Source organism: Suncus etruscus, chromosome 3 (assembly GCF_024139225.1).
Source record: "Suncus etruscus isolate mSunEtr1 chromosome 3, mSunEtr1.pri.cur, whole genome shotgun sequence".
Lineage (NCBI taxonomy): Eukaryota > Metazoa > Chordata > Mammalia > Eulipotyphla > Soricidae > Suncus > Suncus etruscus.
The window spans coordinates 25,466,833-25,486,680 of NC_064850.1; the positions used below are offsets into that span (position 1 = coordinate 25,466,833).

A 19,848-nucleotide genomic window follows, 5' to 3' on the forward strand; every position below is an offset into this window, starting at 1 on the left:
ACAGAATGAATTTTACAAACATAATAAATATATTTACGCCCTTACACATAACAGTATGTACAACAGCAGTTGACAATAGTAGCTCAGAACAGCAAAAGGATTAGTGCCCCTACCCCCCAAAAAAAATTGTACCCATGACACATATTAGACAGATTTAGGGAAATTTGACTAAAATAATTATCATAACTCAATGTACTTCTCCCTTTACAAGAGAATAATCTCCGTTGTTTTTCAAAATAAAACAAAAACACTAAGTCACGTGTTTTTCCTTAAACCACAGAAAATGTCAAAAGATAGACTAAGGCAGGCATAAAAAGGGAATATAAACTTCAGAGTAATTTCCATAGCATAATAGATTATTCAAATGCAAAACTATAAACATAAGCCCATGAGAAAATATATAAAGTAATTTTAACCAAAAAAATTCAAAATCTGAAATAGCTGACTCAGATGATAAATGAAATAAAAACAAAAACATACAAAGATGGATCAATAAAATATAACATTGCACAAAAGTTCCAAAAAGTTCAAGATGAAAACAGGAATTTTCTCAAGTTGGAGAAATGCTAAGTTATAAAGGGAACTCCCAAGAGTAAATTTATGTCTGTTTCCTTGTACAAGGCATATTTTATATTTCACCTTATAAAGGATGGTGACATTATTGCTATAAGGTAATCAAAAATTACTTAGAAGGAGGCAACCCTTTTCATTCTTCAAAAAAAACCCAGAAAACAATAGAAAACCAAAACCTTGATTTTCAATATAGCAAAAGAAGATCTTTATACAAAAGATATTGTACTTTTGTGTTCTTGCTTTCTAAAACCTGAATCTATTAGAGTATACTTTTCAAGAACACATTTCAATGACTACATATACTGTTTAAATCTTGATGTTATCTTAGGAGAGTCACATCAAGGTGGCTTTGATTTTGAGAGGCAACATCACTGTGTTATTCTGATGACATTTAATTAACAGAAAGAAATGTGAACATTTAAAAAAATATAAAAGCCCAATATAAAGATCCCCCTCACAGACATTTTACTCTAGAAATTAATTGCACATTAAAGAGTTGGTTTAGCCAAATGTGGCACTCCACAGAAATTAAATGTGCTCTTGGGTATTCAAATGGTCTGATTATCCAAATGACAACCAACAAAGAGTACAAATACTGAAAGGCACACATTTCCACACTTTATCTAGTACTGTATATATTTTGCTTAGCACTGTTATTATTAACCCTTTATTAAAGCAGAAGGTGCCATGACCATTTGTGCAAACCTAAACAAATCCTCCTCCTGAAACCTTATTTTTATATTGAGTCTGAACTACTTTCCTCTATGAATAAACATGTTCTTCTTTAAAAATTCTGAAAGTGGGAATCCTTGCCTTTTCAAAGGAATGACATCTTAATAGAAATTAAAATCATTTTTAATATAATGGTAAAATCATGATTAAGAGTTCAAGTACAATAAAAGATAAGCAAGTGGCAGTTCTTAAAGTAAGCCACTACAAGAAAACTAAAACATGCTATTTGATTTAAAAGAACACGATGCAGTGATATATGAGTACAATTTGGTATGCAGTGTTGTTTGGACAAGCTTTCAGAATCTTCACAGGTAAAAAAGCATTTGCCAAAATGCCATAATTAATAAGCAATACACAGGTGCAAATACAATGTCCTGCTTCAAAATAACCCTCATGAGTCACTCCCAAAGCAGTGATTGCTCATGTTTGAAAATAACATTCTAAAAAAGGGCCTATGCACAATTCTATGAATATAAAGGTTCGCCCAAAACAATGAGCTGAATATCATAGTAAATAGCCAAAGTTGAGTAGTATGAGAACTACGAGACAGCCAAAGGATTTCATCAACACTGCAGCACAGCTAAACTTTTATAGGTAGTTTAGGTCACTGACTTCTTTGCTGGGTAAATATAAATCTACTAGCAACTATATTCAGAACAGCAACTGAGTAACATGACTTCTGTGATTTCACTCCCACCTCTCTTCTGTCTCATTAACAAAAACAATAAACAAAAATCTGTGTGTGTTTTGTGAGTAGAGGGGAAACAAATAAGCCTTCCCCCTAAAATCTAAATTAATGTAGCAAAAATAAAAACCGTATTACCAATTATGGCCTCTAAATAAAAAAAACTTTCAGCTTGCTAGAAACCACAATTTACAGCGAAGTTCAGAACACAAGTTAACCAATGAAAAAATGAGGTGGGAACTAGGCCAAAAAATAGAAGAATTCATTAGCCTTTCTGTGCTAAAAAAAAAAAAAAAGAGAGAGAAAAATATGTAATAGCTCACAGTTTAGTTTTTCTTTGCAATATACTTTGTTTGCTACTTCCAGAAACACACATCAAAGGCAAAAGACAAAAATGGAAGACTTATAAAAATTAATATACAAGGAACTTAAAACACATGTGAATTGTCAAGGTAAGTCATGAAAATAATTAGTTGTAAGAACACAATGGTGAAAACTAGAAGTGTTTCTACAGTTCTCCCAGGCAACTAAGCTCACCCCAAAGACAGCAGTGCCACATCGTTCTTTAGAGCCCCTTAGAGAATACAGAGCTATGCATTCTTAATATACATATTAAATTTCTATTAGTTTTAATATACAAGTCAAATGTCTATGCTTTTATTCCAATGTGCAAACTGGATCCCATGTTTATATTATCAGTGGCCTGAAAGGACCACCAAATGAGAGGTAAATAGGTATTAGTGAGCGACTCCATCTAACCCCAAATTGTCCCCTCAAATTACAAAGTTGCATTTAAAAAATTGTTTAATTAGAATAAGAGTTTTTAAATTCTTTACTAGATAGAAACTTTTATAATTGCTAAATTGCTTAATAAAACTCCAGGTCCTCGCAACATGTCCTATGCTTCAACCAATACAAAGTATGTTATATGAATCTGTTTAGGTTAAAATAAAACACATACATAAACATGTTTCAGTCCAAAAGAAAAATGATTCTATTTTCATGTGCATCTAGTATCTGCTAGATTTACTTTTGTGAAACAAAACCTATGCCAAGGAGCCAATATGGAGTTTCTTTATAAGGTTTGAGGCTAAAATAAAAATATACTATTTTTCTTAAAGGAAAGTAAAGTTAGCCTTTTACTTCTACTCAACTCAGACTAGTAACAAGTCTTTATACTTAATAAGTATGAAAAACCTAATTAAAATAAATAACCATTCCGGGGTCAATATGTGTCTCGAAACTGCGATTACTTCCTTTACTTTTAAATAGATGTTTCTTAAAGCAGGGAAGAGGTATATATTACTGAGGGAGAATAGTAGGTAAAAATATTTAAGACCTATTATGAGAATTCTAAACTGTTCTCTTATACAAGTGAATGAAAATTCAACAGCATAATTCTTACCCTTTTGTAAAAAGCTCACACCCAATTTTTACCAAATATAACCACATACAATAAGCAGTTTTACTTCAATCTATCAAAAGGTAAGTTTCTTCAGTTCATTCCAACAAGTATCTGCTGATCAAACCCATGTTGGAGGAAGGAATATAAGACAGTTTTACATGCTAATTATCGGTGGCAGGTACCTGTATTTAAAATGGACAATCATGGTTTACCTACACAAAACCCCAACATCCCCCCGCCCCCCAACAATCCCAGGTGCTACAGTTCCATGGCTTGCCAGTTAGAAGTAGTGTGTGTTATCAAGGTCTCTGTGTTCTGTGTTCCAGTAGCTTGGCTTCAATGGCACTTTTCTGACATGCAGAAATTAAGTTTTGGTTGGTTTATGTCCCATGTTTCAAACTGTCCACTTAAAATTTTTTAAGTTTCTTTCATTTTATTTATAAAAGAAAAGAAGCAACTCTTCACCATTCTGCATCTCCAATGGCTTTGGAAAATATATAATCTCTTCCATTAAGATTCATAATGCCATCCTTGAGGTGAAATTTCCATTTGTTTTTACTTCTGTGTATCTAAATAAAAAAGATAAAATCAAAAGATAGAAAATAAAAGCACACAAAAATGTTGTATACATTACACATCACATTTGAAAATTGTAAACTGAGATCGTTTATATTAGACACTGTATTAGTCTCAGATCTATAGTAATCCTGTACTCACGTGTATCAGAGATATGATGGTGAATACATCAACCATAATATTTAGCAGCACCTTATTTTTTTGTAATGCGAATTTTTGATTTCTATTCTTTGAAACTATTATTTTTCTTGGTGACAGATTTAGTGGGCCTAAAATAGAGGTTACTCCAAGCATCACTTTGAACAAATGATTATTGATTAGATGCTTGATTCACCAACTGCCTGGGGACCACCAGGATACCCAGCTGTTCTTCCAAGCAACCTGCAAATATCCAACCAATATTGTCCACTACAATCACCACACTATATACGGTATTATTCTTAGCAATCACCATCTTTTCTCTTTCTACAAGCTAGACTTTTTGCATATTTAGATTTCACACATATGGCATGTTTTTGCCTTATTTCAGGGGTCTTAAACTCGCGGCCCTCCACACAACATTTTGTAGTCCTGCCCTAGAGGAATCTTTTTTTTGTTTTGTTTTATTTTAATTGTTTGGGTCACACCCCCAATGTTCAAGGCTTACTACTGACTTTGCATTCAAGGATCACCCGACTTTGCCTCCTGCGGCCCCCAGGTAAATTGAGCTTGAGACCCCTGCTTCTTAGCGTAATGTCCTTCAAATTCAGCCAAAAATGGCAATATAATATTGTGTATATATTCATATACAATATTTATAACATTCATTTCTATAAAAGCAACACTAGTTTAAATTGTTCATCAACTTGTAAAAATATTCAAGATACAAATTAAGCATAATCGGGCTCGGAGAGATAGCACAGCAGTGTTTGCCTTGCAAGCAGCCAATCCAGGACCAAAGGTGGTTGGTTCGAATCCCGGTGTCCCATATGGTCCCCCGTGCCTGCCAGGAGCTATTTCTGAGCAGACAGCCAGGAGTAACCCCTGAGCACCGCTGGGTGTGGCCCAAAAACCAAAAAAAAAAAAAAAAAAAGAAAAAGAAATCTACAATTAAAAAAGCCATACATTTTCTTTCATTATTTCATTAACTTATTTTTCAAATGTAACGTGACACAAACAACTTTTCCATTTTATTAAGGGGCCTGAGCAATAGCACAGTGGTAGGGCGTTTGCCTTGCACATGGCAGATCCAGGACTGATCTTGGTTCCATTCCCAGCATTCCATATGGTCCCCCAGTCAGGAGTGATTTCTGAGCACACAGCCAGGAGTAACCCCTGAGCGCCACCGAGTATAGCCCAAAAACAAAAAAAGATCTGGTAGACTCTAAAAATGTTTTCAATTAGTGTATATACTTCATACTGCCCAAATACCTAAAACAAGGCAAAAAGGTGACAACTAAGTTACAAACAGAGAATGTCATCAGAGTGATGAAACCCTTACTTTATCATACTGGCACACGACAACGTTTTCGGTATCAAAGAGTTCCTGTCCTTCTTCATCACTCACATCATCTTCACTATTAAGGGGCTCCTAAAAAAAATTAAAAGTTTATGCCTCATTTATTACTGGAAAAAGGTACTTATAGTAGTTGAGAAGAAACACAATAGCCTTTGAGAACTACCGTATTTTTCGCTCTAGTCTAGAAGATGCGCCTGGCCATAAGAAGCAAGTAGTTTTTAGATGCTCTTCTCCCCTGCACTCAACTTCCAGTGGCATTCACGCCACAAGATGCACTGGGGTGGGGGGTGCATCATATGGTACGAAAAATACAGTAAATGCCAGGTAGATGAATACATACTCTACAAATAAGGCTTAACCAGTGTTAATGAAATTTCAGCAATTAAATATCCAATTATTACATAATTTGCCAATCTGAAAAAGATGTTCAACTTTATTTCCTTCATTAAGAGTAACATAAGATGGGGGGAGTGGGGGGGGGGGTGGAAGAGTAACACAAGATACCTGGTAAGCAGATACCTGTAAATAAGGAAATATGAAAATTTAAAGACATAAGCAATAGCATTAGTAAAGAAATAGTGCTTAAGGAAAAATGATAAAATTGGAGGGGAAAGCAAAAGAAAAAAGAAAAAAATGAGCTAGCATTCTAAAAGTAAAGAATGAAACTGAATGTATTACAATTGTGATGGTAATAGTAGATTATAATTAAGATAATTCAACTATGAGAGGAATTTCCTTCTGATACCAAAAAGTAAGTAAAGTTCATGATTTAACTAAGTGATCTTCAATCTCTGGTAGATATAAAGATTAGAAACTACTGATTTAACTAGAAAATAAAGTGGTATATTGTTAAGTAAGACCTCAAAGACAGCAATAATATTAAGCCATGGCAGATAATTACACAAATGTTATATATAGGTATGTGTATATATGTATGCATATGTATATATATACACATATGTATATATACATACAAATACACTGTCCTGAAATAGATTAATCACGATATACACATGTATAGTAAAATATAATTATACATAAAATATAAAAATAAAAAATAAAATATAAATATAAAATTCATTTTAAACTGTATAATTCAGCCATACATAATGGGTGCAAACATAATACTAAATCCAAAACAATTTCACCACCTTTACCATTAAGCGTTACTCTCCTTATACCCTTATCCCCAGACCCTGACAATAATTAACCTGCTTTCAAGGATTTGCCAATCCTGAGTATTTCATACAACATACAGACACATAATACCATATATACTCAAGTGTAAGTTGACCCACGTATAAGCTGACTTCCCTAAATTTACTCTAAAATCAGGGAAAACAGTGACTCAAACCAAGGCAGAAAATGCAGCAGTGACTGGTATATTTCAAAAATAAAAATATATACCAAAAACAATTACTATAATTGAGGAATCAGTAGGTTAAATGTTTTTCAGTATTTATTGCTAAAGAAAAACTGTAAACTAGAAACAAAAACTTTAAAACCTTAAAGTGCAGAAAACCATAGCTCAACAGGTATTCAAGCTAAATCACAAAGTTTTGTTAAAATCTTTCAAAACTGGATTCCTCCTCCTCATCATCTGTATGTCCAAACAGAAATTCAGCTGTATATGATGTGAGGGTAATAGCATTGGCATTGTCATTATCACCGAGTTCAAAGATATCATCAGCACTGCTATTGATCTCATCCAAAGCACAGTCTTCTCTGCCATCCATTGCATTACTAATGGCGCATTTCTTGAAGGTGTGTTGCACCATTTCCTCTGGAATCTCTTCCCATGCATCACGAACCCACTTTTCTATCAGTTCTATCATGGGCTTCTTTAGATTTCTGACTTTTGTCAATTGGGCTTGACCAGATGGCATCCGACATCTTTTGCACATGGTCTTTACACACATCGAGGGTCTGCAATGCAGATGTTAAGTCCACCAAGAATAACAGCCAAAGTAACCTGAGATGACTTTGTCAGTTTTTTTTATGTCATCAGATGTGTAAGCTCTAACATATCCCAAACCAGCAGCGATGGTTTTTCCTTCAAGGCAGCTCCTAATCATCATGTGTTCCAAATTTCTTCCAGCCATTGTTTTCTTCCGTCCTCATCCATCCAGACTTTTTCATGTGCACGCACTGTAATTTCTGGTGGGTATTTCAGCTTTTTAGTCAAGGTCTTCCTTTTAAAAATAATGACAGGCCTCAGCTTAGTTCTATTAGCCAAACATAAAAGAACGACTGTGAAATGTAAAATAGTTTTCTCTCCCAAACTTGCCACAGTTCTATTGCTTGGAAGATCACAGGCCATAGGTGTTTCATCCATATTCCCAATATCTCCCAGGTCATAGTTATGGATCCTTCTTTGTTTTATGATAAATGAATGAAATCACATCACTCTTTCAACCTGGTCTTTTGGCAACTTCTGTGAAATTTTTGTCCTTGCCATAAACATAGGACATACCTATTCATGAAGTGGGTACACCATCCTGTTGACGCAACAAAATTTTCAATGCCTGGTGCGTAAGCAAATTCCTATCCATAACTCATTTATGCAGTTCAGTCTCTAGAGCCCCATATGAAGTTGTCAAACCATGTCGAGCATTTTCTGTCTTTGGAATCCTTTCCAAGTCGGCTTTCATTTTCTGTCATTCCCTCACTTGTTTTTCGTCAACACAAAATTTTCTGCTTGCAATTGTTTATTATTGCTTTCTTCTGCTCTTAACACAACCTTGAGTTTAAAACCAGCTTTATATGACTTGCCTTTTTGTTTTGACCCAGAATTAAAAGTAGAGAGCTTCATTTCTGACATGATTAAAAAAAAAAGCCTTTAAAAAAAATGTCATCGTTGGGGCCGGAGAGATAGCACAGCGGTGTCTGCCTTGCAAGCAGCCGATCCAGGACCTAAGGTGGTTGGTTCGAATCCCGGAGTCCCATATGGTCCCCTGTGCCTGCCAGGGGCTATTTCTGAGCAGATAGCGAGGAGTAACCCCTGAGCACTGCCGAGAGTGGCCCAAAAACCAAAAAAAAGTCATCTCAGTTGAATTCTCAAAATATATTGTAAGCCTTATTCCAAAATAAGCCATATTAAAAGTAGTATATCAGAGTTTATACCATAACACATAATATATACACTGCGTTGCATCTGCAGTCATTGCATGCGCTGTGTTACTACATATGCTGCATGACTGTAAGGCAGTCATCAGTAGGTATAGACTGATAGCAATAATGGGCCATCTATCGAGCCAATAACTGATATTAGATAGCCAATATTCCTGTACATTTAAAAGGTGTATTTTTATTTTGTGTACATTTAAAAATATTTCTGTATGTCAAAGACTTTATTTTTAATGACTGGATCTCGTTAGATCAGATTTGGAGTCTAAAAGACCGCAAATGTTTCTAGGGACCCTAAAATGGGTAGTAGCAGAGTAAGAGGAAGTGTTTGTGTAACTACGCTAAGATTTTTTATTAAGGTAAACATTTAAATACATGACTATTTGAGATACTGTATACCATTAACATACCACATTAGCCCATAGTATTCAATAGCAACTTTAATAAAGTCAATAAACCATCGAAGACAGTAAAGCATTATAATTAAGTGGTTAAAAATCTTGAATCCTTATACTCCAAAACCCCTGATTATAAGGACTCAGGATTTATAAATATTTATTTACACAACTTTACTGTCTTAAATGGGTTTTGCTTAATTAAATGTGCCATTGAATATTGTGGGTTAAATAGTTCAATGGCATACAGTTCAGTTCAGCCGCCTACCTATTCAGTCAGCCAGGATTTGTGGACTGAGCTGAGGCACTGGCCCCTCCAGCAGAGGGCAGAAGACAGCTGGAGACTATGTGCACAAGTGTCAGAAAAACTTGCTTATACTTGAGTATATACAGTATGTATTTTGCCTATTTTAGCTGTCTATGATTCACCTATGCTACACCATACAGCAGTAACTTGCTCCTTTTCCATGGATAAAATAACTTTCTGCTGTTGCTATGCTATTAGTCCACTCATCAGCTGGTAAGACATTTGGATAGCCTATATTTTTTAGATTGAGTGAAAAGGGCTGCAATAAATCTGTATGTACAAATTTTTGCTTGAATACCCATTTTCAATTTATATATATATACTTATATATAAACACTTAAAAACTTTAATTGCAAGATCATCTAATTCTGATTTTTTGAGAAGCCAATTTTCCATAGCAACTATTTTATATTCTCAACAGCAATACAGGAAAAGAATGCCTATTTCTCCATATCCATGCATGTTCCTTTCTCATCTTTTTAATTATAATAATTCTAGTCGATGTGAAACAGCATCTCATTGTGGTTTTGAATAATGCTGATGAGCATACTTTCACAAGCTTATTGCTATTTGTCTATCTTTCTCTGTATGCCAGAGAAAATTTCATTCCTATTTTTGAAAAATGATTTTTGGTTGAGATTTTTTTTTTTGAATTTTTGGGTCACACCCGTCAGTGCTCAGGGGTTAATCCTGGCTGTCTGCTCAGAAATAGATCCTGGCAGGCACGGGGGACCATATGGGACACCGGGATTCGAACCAACCACCTTTGGTCCTGGATCGGCTGCTTGCAAGGCAAACGCCGCTGTGCTATCTCTCCGGGCCTGAGATTTAATAGTTTAACACATTAATTCCGTATCAAATATGATTTGTCTATACCGTTGTTATACTTTTATACCAATACACAACTATTTATAATTACTGTTTCTTTGCTTATGCTTTTAATTTTGTATCTAAGAAACTTTTGTGAAATCCAATTCTGTCATACACTACCTTCATTTCTTCTAAGAATTTTACAGTTTTAGACAATATATTTAGGTCTTTGATCCAACTAAGTATTTGAATATGGGGTAAGGGTTCAATTTCAGTTTTTACATGTGAATCATATCTAATCACCATTTACCGCAGACTAATTTTTCTTTACAAAACATTATTGTTCCACGTAAAATTTTTCTAGTATGATACATACTAGAACCATACATAGCATACTCAAGAAAACAGATACATCTAAATTTAAGTATGAAAACAGTTTGAAAATTAAAGGTAAGAGTCATAACAGAAAAACTCTAAATAAAGCCGAACTAGATTCATTCTTAGTTCACACAAAATGACCCGAGGTGAGGGAGTGGGGAGGAAATTCTGGGGATAGGGGGACACATTACTGGAAGTAAAGGATAATATAATCATAAGAACTCATTTTTAGGCTCTTAATATTTTAAGAAAGGGAAGAGAAACAAATACAGTGTCATGTAATACTTATATATTTCACTATACTGTTAGTAAAACAGCATATATATATAATATATATAATATACACACACACACACACACACTTAAATATATTTCACTAACTCAGTACTTCTCAAATTATTTTCTGTCATGCCCCCCTAGGAAGAAGAAAACATTTTTCACGGCCTCTTGCGAGTAAATAGTATCTTTGTTTAAAAAATAAAACTTTAACCTGCAAAACAAAAATATATAAAATAATTTGAGCTGATTTTTATCATTTTTTATATGATGGACATTACTAATTTTTGTTTTCTGATTTGAATGGTAATTAGTAGTTTAATATGTGTCTTGGTACACAGAAATTGCAAGAGTTCCTCTAAACATTAAATTGTTAGATCCTAAGGCATTCACATCTTCAACTTTATGATAATGGAAGTCAGATTGTACTGATAACACTCTTGACAGACAGTATATAATTGGGCAGATATCTGTATGTCTTTACCAAAACTCAGTTTTATTAGGTTTTTTAAAAGTTTCTGTCACTCTAGGTGTCTTGTTTTGATTTTAAATTTACATCTTGCTGGTTAGTATAGTGCCTTTAATTCATGTTTCTCTATGGACAATAAAGTTAAATATGGAAAATGACAGTTTTTCTATCTTGTTGACCAATCTCTCTACAACAACTGATTAGAAATGGTAATATAAGATAGTCATCTCCCGTCCTTAATCTAAAAGAAATCTTTCTATGATTCACAGTGCTACTTATTGTAGGTTTTCATGGGTGACTATTAGTAGTAGTATTTAGCACAGTAGGTGATTTCCCTTAGAGTAGAGCACTGCAATAATTTAGCTGTAGCCTTAGGGCAATTGGGAAGGTGCTTTGTGTCCTTGTTCTCTTAGAAAGTGATTTCCATGGGACTGCCAAGTGATTTGTTTTCAGAGAAGCTGGCCAGACAAATTTGTAGACCTCTGATTTAGAAAGCTTTTGTATGTTCCACCAAGCCTACCAGGAGGGATCTCTGAGAGAAGAAACAGCAATAAACCCACAGCACAGCTCTGGTGTGTCCCTAATATATATAAAAAGTTTCCTTTGGGGCCAGAGATAGTACACCAGGCAGGGCATAAGTTGCCTTGATCCCTACCACCCCATTCATTTATCCCAAGCCCTGCGAGGAATAATCTGTGAGTATAGTGCCAGAAGTAAGCCCTGAAACTCCCATCAGGTATAGCCGACAAACAAGCACCACGCAAAAACTTTTCCTTTTATAAATGAATACTGAATTCTATTAAACCTTTGCTCTGCAACTATTAATATTTTTAAACTATTTTTTTGAATTATGTTTGATTTTAGTTTGTAAAATAAAATTGAAGTCCTTTTGTGCTCAGGACTTACTCCTGGACTCCTGGCTCTATCCAGGTATCACTCCTGGATAGAATCACTGAAAGAAGTAGACTCTTCATTTTATAAATACAATATAACTTGGTATACATTTCTTTTATTACCAGCTAAGTGGAACAATGCTTTATGAAGATGAATAAAAGTAAGCCTAGTTTAGAAGCTGTATTGTCAGAAACATCTAACTTTATATTTAAAATCTTACGTTGTGTAGCACCCTAACAGCTCTAAAAAAAAAAGGGGGGGGGTAAGTGGTAATAAATATGTCAGCTTGTCACCAACAAATGAAGTTCTCATTTCAAGTCTTTTACTAGAAACTTACTTCTTCTACCTGCCCATCTTCAGCTCCATCTTTTTCTTTATCTTCCTCCTCGTCATCATCATAGTCTTCCTCCTCATCTTCATCTTCTTCAGATGATGTATCCCCAGTTCCATCAACTTGTAACACTAAAGGAGTTTGTTGCTGAGCTGGCTGAGCCTGTGGTTGCTGCTGGCCTGTTGCAGTTATCTGTGCTTGTGCTGGTGTAGGTGCAGCTACAGTTGTTGGAATAACTTGAGTCTTATTTCCTGTAAATAAGATTTGCTGAGGCTGGATAATGACTCCAGTTTGTGGTGAGATCCCTCCAGGAAGAGGAGCAAGTACCTAGTACAAAAGAAAAATACATATCATCCACTATTTGCAGGATCAGGAAGTCTAGTTTTCATTACCTGGTACACAAAAATAGGACTACATGCTAAGGAAACAGCAAAAATTGTCCTATCTCATGCATCAATATTCTTCACCACCAGTGTGCAGGAGTAAAAAGATTAAAGAGTGCTTCTATACATAGGTAAAGCTTATCAAAACACTAAAATGTTTAAGTTCTGTACTGACCTATTAAATCTCTGAAGCAAGTGTTTTACTTACTTGTACTTCTATGGATATGCCATATTTCTTGGACCAGAATTCTACATTATTCACTTAGCTTGAAGATTAGTAACTTGTATTTACTAACCTTGTAGTTACCAGAAGGCAAAATTTGAATTCAGACTCCTGGTTCTACTCTTATTATGTCAGATGGCCTCCATAATGAAGATCATTATACTGAAAGGCTCTAGATGAATTCTAGTACTAAGATCAGAGATATAGCAGAGAGAAGTAACTGACCTCTCATGGTTTTAGTCATTTATTGCTGAAACAATAGATGTCAACTCAATACTGACTGCAAATAAAAACACCCAGTAAGGGGCCAGAGAGATAGCATGGAGGTAGGGTGTTGGCCGGAGAGATAGCATGGAGGTAGGATGTTTGTCTTGCATGCAGAAGGTCGGTGGTTAAAATCCCGGCATCCCATAAGGTCCCCCTGAGCCTGCCAGGAGCAATTTCTGAGCATAGAGCCAGGAATAGCCCCTGAGCGCTGCAGGGTGTGACCCAAAAAAACAACAAAAAAAAAAAAAAAAAAAAAAACACTCAGTAAAACCAGAGTGTAAAGGGGAGGGAGAGGTAGAGAGGGGAAGAGGGAGAAACAGAGACAGAGAATGGGGAATGGGAGTGGGGAGGGAGAGGGAGAGGGGGGGGAGAGAGAGAGAGGGAAAGAGGGAGGGGGAGAGAGGGAAAGAGGGAGAGGGGGGGAGAGAGAGAAGGAGGGAGGGAGGGAGAAAGGAAGGGAGAAAGAGAGGGAGAGAAAGTGAGAGAAAGAGGGAGGGAGAGAGAGAGAGGGAGGGAGGGAGGAAGCAATTTGCTTGCCCCAGGAGCAAGGCAGGAGGGTGAATGGGAGACATCAGTGAGAGTAGAGTGCACTGGTAAAGAATGGTGTACACTATATGAATGAAATCCAATAATGAACTATTTTGTAATCATGACGCTTAAATAAGCAATTAAAATATAAACACCCAGTATTTTTATCTATTAGTAATATAAATTCCATTCAAAATTCATTGAGATGTGCGATATAATTTGTTCACTTTATTTATGATTCACCAGATGGTATTTTTAATATGCAACCATGGGTCTGAACTACCAGATCACATGACTTCTAAAATTCTACCATCTACATTTCTTATTAACATACTCTATTATAAATATCACCTTTACTTTACAGATATTCAAATAGTTTTCTTCTAAACAATTCCCAACCAGGATCATTCTCCCCGTGTGTGCAGGTTTCTCCTCCCTATGGATTCCTTTTCTTCTAAACAAGACATTTTCTCCATCTGAGTGAGTGTGGGTGTGTGTGAGTACATCTTGTGGAGGAATGGTAAAATATCCAGGTTTAGTTTCCTGGAGACTTGACCTCTAAGTCACTGTTGTGATTGGCTTCAATCACTCCCACTCTGAACCATAACAAGCAGATTGAAAAAAAATAAATGAAAAAAAAAAAAAATAGGGGTAGTTTGGGGCCAAACCCAGAGGTGCTCAGGGGTTATTCCTGGCCTCATACTCAGGAACCATTCCTGGTAGGCTTGGGGGACCATATGGAAAACCAGGGATGGAACCCAGGTCAGCAATGTGGAAGGCAAGAGTCTTATTACCTGCTGTGCTATAACTCTGGCCCCTTAAAAAGTATTTGTAAAATTAGAAAACCTGAGTGCTTGAGTTTTGCGACAAATGTCTGTGTGAGTTTAACACTTATAGGTTTTCTGTTTTTTAACTTCTGGGTCACACTGGGCAATACTCAGGGATTCCTCCTGGCTCTACACTTGGTAATCACTCCTTGCAGTGTTCAGGGAACCATCTGGGTGTTATGGACCTAACTCAGGTCAGGCATGTGCAAGGCAAAAGCCTTACCTGCTGTACTTTCTCTCCAGCCCCCAGAATTAACACTTGATAATACCATTTAGTATATGGTAAGATTGGTTTTGTTTTGTAACCATCATTTCATTTCATGGTATAGTTTTAAAATATCTATCAATGTCACTGAAAGTATTTAAAACACAGTATCTATATCTAGTAATTAAAGAGCACTGACAATTATTTGTCATTTGATTCAAGAAATACAAAAATTGAGTTTTTTCTCTTAAGAATTTTACAGAATAATACAAGAAATAAGTAACAAAAATATTTTTATTATGAAAACAGAAGAGTATACTACAACAAATTCATTATGAAAATTTATTCATAATAGTTAAGGAAATCCTCCTACGTGGGTATTAGTATTTGTTGTAATTTAGAAGATTAACAAGGTTTTTCTGCTTGATTAATTTAAGAGTATAGAGTTGCTAGAAAAAAAGCCAAAAATTTACTTTCTAAATTGAAGGATAATATCAAGTAATACCCAGAAATAATTGCAGGAACAAAATTAGAAAGCCGTGAGTAGACTTAGTTCATATTCTTCTAATCTAACCTCCTTACCTCTAGCGCCACCTCACTGGCCCCATATGTACAGTATTTTAAAGTACTAAACTCCTTAAAAAATACCATCTGTCGGGCCCGGAGAGATAGCACAGCGGTGTTTGCCTTGCAAGCAGCCAATCCAGGACCTAAGGTAGTTGGTTCGAATCCCGGTGTCCCATATGGTCCCCTGTGCCTGCCAGGAGCTATTTCTGAGCAGACAGCCAGGAGTAACCCTTGAGCACCGCCGGGTGTGGCCCAAAAACCAAAAAAAAAAAAAAAAAAGAAAAAAAAAAAATATATATATATATATATATATATATATATATATATATATATATATATATATCATCTTTTTTATCTTTGTTCTTATGGTACCTCAAGTTTTTAAAAAATTTTTATCTGAACAGCAGATGAGAAATTTAAAAATTCAAGATCATACACATATATTAATTATGCTATGGTATTCAAACTTTTTACAATAAGGTATAGAAAGTTATAAAATATTTTAAAATTTTCAAAAGACTGATTCCAAATATCTAAGCATAGTACTCAGGTTAGAAGGTATAATATTAAAGACAGAAATTAGGGAGACTAAGGCTCAAACAGAATTTAAAGTGAGAAATTATGAGCAAACACTAAAGAAATAACAAAAGATTTTGAGAAAATATACTTCAGACTCATTAAGGTAACAAACAAGTTAAAAATCTCAGGAAATGAAGTAAAATAATACAAAGTACTAAAGAACTGGTAGAACTGTCATGAAAAACTTGACTTTAAAATACAAAGGACAAAAATATATGATCAATATACAATATGATCAACAATAAAATAAGTATCTAGTTTCATGATGGCTTATATAAATCTTCAGCTCTTTGCTAAAAACCCTGATATTCAGCCACTTGATAATTGCCTGCTAAATAAATACCAAATAACTAGCTCAGAGGTGGTTGAACTGATAATAGTTCCACCAAAAGAAAAACCTGTTCAGGAAGATCATTTGGTTTTAAGCTAAAATAAACGTTAAGTGTGAGGAATAAAAGGAATGAAAACAAGATTTAATGTGTATAAAGATCATGGGAAGGTAAGGAAATAGTCCACGGAATGTATACAACAGGCGGGGGTGAGGGATTAGTAATAATGCTTAGTTCTTGTAATTCAAGATTCATTTACCTGTTGTATAACGGGAGCTTGAACTCCACCAGGCTGCATTTGTGGTATAACCTGTTGTTGTAGAACCACTGATTGTTGAGGTTGAAAGATATACTGGGCACCGTTGGCTGCTCTGACCACCTGAAGCAGCTGGCCTAAAGCAAAATGTATATTGTAAGTTACTGTTTTAGTAGTGTTCGTCTCAAAACAAATTAATTAACAGTAAAAGTAAAGCAACCAAAAGGACCTAGAAATTTCCAAGTAAAAAGTTTTAACGATTTTATTAAGGTTTATTGTAAACTAGAATCATTATCTTCTCCAACTTCCTTTCATATTGAAATACACTGATTGGGTGCTGAATAATCCTTATTCTTATAAAGCTCTTTTCCAGTAAGTTCTTTTGGGGAGAAAGTAGATTCCTAGTAGTGCTCCCCACAAGTGACATTCAGGTAATTAAGCTGATGGTTCAATACTAGGTTACAAAGACCACCTCCTCCATGGTACTCTGTGGTCTGTAGGACCTCCCCTGGCAGAGTTCAGGGGAACCCAGCCTGAACTGGTTCAAGTTGCACCTAGAACTTCTTGTAGTGCCAGGGATAGAACTGGATTTGGCTGTATACAAACCATATGCCTTACTTTTTCCCCAGTACTTCCGCTAAGGTTTTTTTTTGTTTTTGTTTTTTTTGTGTATGTGTGGTTTTTGGGTCACAGCGCCAGCAGTGCGCAGGGGTTACTCCTGGCTCCATGCTCAGAAATTGTTCTGGCAGGCACGGGGGACCATATGGGACGCCAGGATTTGAACTGATGACCTTCTGCATGAAAGGCAAACACCTTACCTCCATGCTATCTCTCCAGCCCCTCCTGTAAGGTTTTAATAACTAATTGAGTTTTAATTTAAAAGCTTAAATTACCTTTCCTATCGTGCTAGGAGTCACGAGAGAGCAGTAAGTAATATCAGATTATTTCAGAGGCTGCTCAATATTAAAGCTTTAAAAAAAGTGAAAGCGTGGGGCCGGGCGGTGGCGCTAAAGGTAAGGTGCCTGCGCTACCTTGGAAGGACCGCGGTTCGATCCCCCGGTGTCCCATATGGTCCCCCAAGCCAGGAGCAACTTCTGAGCAGATAGCCAGGAGTAACCCCTGAGCGTTACTGGGTGTGGCCCAAAAACCAAAAAAAAAAAAAAAAAAAAAGTGAAAGCGTAATCATTCAGCAATCTACTGACCAACGCTACACATTACTTACTAGTTTCTATTTGCTTAAAAACGGTAAATGTGCTGAATCACTGCCATATAACAACTGATTACTGATTTATGCACACAGAAGTCGTTTCCTATGTTTTGCTTTAGATGATTCATAGTCTTTAAAAAATAAAATTTAATGTCAAGACAAACCCTTAACTATAAACAAATTTACAAATTAACAAGAAAATGAGCACAATTACAGAAAGATTCTTGAATTCATTGGAAAGTAATCCAAATATTAATATGCCAAAACCTGAGTAAATTTTGTCAATCTAGTCACTAATAAAACAAAATACAATAAAAATGCTTTTATAATAGAATTTAGTCTGGCATCACAAATTAATCTAAGCAAGCCAAGATTAATTTAAGCAGGTGAAACATGTCTTCCAACAACTAAGTCCATAGGACTGAAGAGATAGTACCGGTATGTGTTATTATGTTTGCCTGGGATGCAGCTGACCGTGGTTTAATTCCTAGCTCTACACTTGGTCTCCAGAGCACTGTCAAAGGTCTGAACAAAGAGCCAGAAATAGCCGCTAAACACCAAGAGGTAAGGCCTAAATACCCCACAAACTAAGTAAATAAACATTTGTGTGTATTTCAGTGAAGAATAGGATTTTCATTCATGCAGTAACCTACATGAATTAAAATTTCATTCAATCAAAACAAAGTCTAGAAAGCACACTGCTGAGTTACATACATAATGCTTCTGTAGTTCCTTATTACCTGAATTTGTTAATATCTGTTGAACAGGAGTCACACCTGCAGGGAGTGCCAAAGTAGCAGCTGTAGCAGCAGCACTCTGGAAAAAATTACCCAAAGGAAAAAAATACATCAAAATTATTGCATAACAGCATCTGTTTATCTGGTTTATTTTTAATAGTATTTGAAATTGATCGTTTTATACTAAAATAAAAAATTCTAAGAATCAGATTAAAATTCTAATCAATGAAACAAAATTCAATTTTATGACTGACCTAAATGCCCTAATTAATTGAAGCCATTACGTTCGATAAATAATATTGGTTTCTATCTTTAGGGAAGGTGCTCTAAGGTGCTGTTTCTCAACTTTTACCAAACCATGGCCCTATCTTTTAAACCTTGTTACTACCTTCCTTGTCCCCTAATCTCTCATCTTATGGACACTCCTTTATGCAACTTTCACCCTGTGGACCCTTAAAATACCCTGGAGGTCACAGGCGCTATGGATCCAAGTTAAAAAACAATATTCAAAGGAACTCTCCTATTTATCAGCAATATACAATATTCTCAGAATTCAGCTACAGTCTACCAGGCTCTCTTTATGAATTGCAGGTTTTGCATTTCATGTATTTTTAAAATCTTATCTGTATAGTCAAATAAATTAAAGGTTAAGAAACACTGATAACATACTGAAACATATACTGACACTGAAGTGCCTATAATTCATATTTTTAGAAGATTAGTAGATCTCCCTCTACTGGTAAACTGATATAAAAGTTTCTATATAGCATATCTGACACAGTAAAAATACACAGCACTATATATTCAATAAATAATGAATGATGTATAACTTATAACTACTAAAAATAACTTTATGAAATAACTCTTACATAGGCATGAAAGCAATTATTTCACAAAAAAACCCTGCAAAACTATTATTTAAAGATCGTTTTATAAAAACTAGATAAGTCTCTAACATAGTGTATATCATATATATTAACATTCTTATAAATTTATGCATTTTGTTATACTTATTTCCAAAGCATATATATTAAGATCTATTTTTAAGAACTGTGAACGGGAATAGCATACGCAAAAAAACCCAAAGGCCTTTACCAGTAGTAAAACAATGCTTTCTCAACAAATAAGAATCTTACGGAAAAGTTATTGTAAAAGAGCCATGCCCTATACTATTTACGTTTCTAAACATGTTAAAGAACACAAGTAAATATAGAATGCAAAAGTAAATAATATACTAAAATAAGTTGGGAGCATCGCTCAGTGGCAGAGTGCACTGCTTGCCTGT

The 19,848-nt window shown here is 35.2% G+C and overlaps 1 protein-coding gene across 1 annotated transcript in view; it reads right to left on the reverse strand.

Moving 5' to 3' along the window:
* Nucleotides 1-3,349: 3,349 nt before the first annotated feature.
* Nucleotides 3,350-19,848, reverse strand: part of GTF2A1 (general transcription factor IIA subunit 1) — a 43,582-nt gene continuing 27,083 nt past the window's right edge. The window contains exons 5-9 of the mRNA XM_049770449.1: nt 18,567-18,642; nt 16,623-16,756; nt 12,462-12,782; nt 5,452-5,541; nt 3,350-3,964 (exon numbers count right to left, since the gene is read on the reverse strand). Of these exons, the coding sequence (XP_049626406.1) occupies nt 3,857-3,964; nt 5,452-5,541; nt 12,462-12,782; nt 16,623-16,756; nt 18,567-18,642 (729 nt within the window). The 3' untranslated portion in view covers nt 3,350-3,856. The remainder of the gene's footprint in view (nt 3,965-5,451; nt 5,542-12,461; nt 12,783-16,622; nt 16,757-18,566; nt 18,643-19,848) is intronic.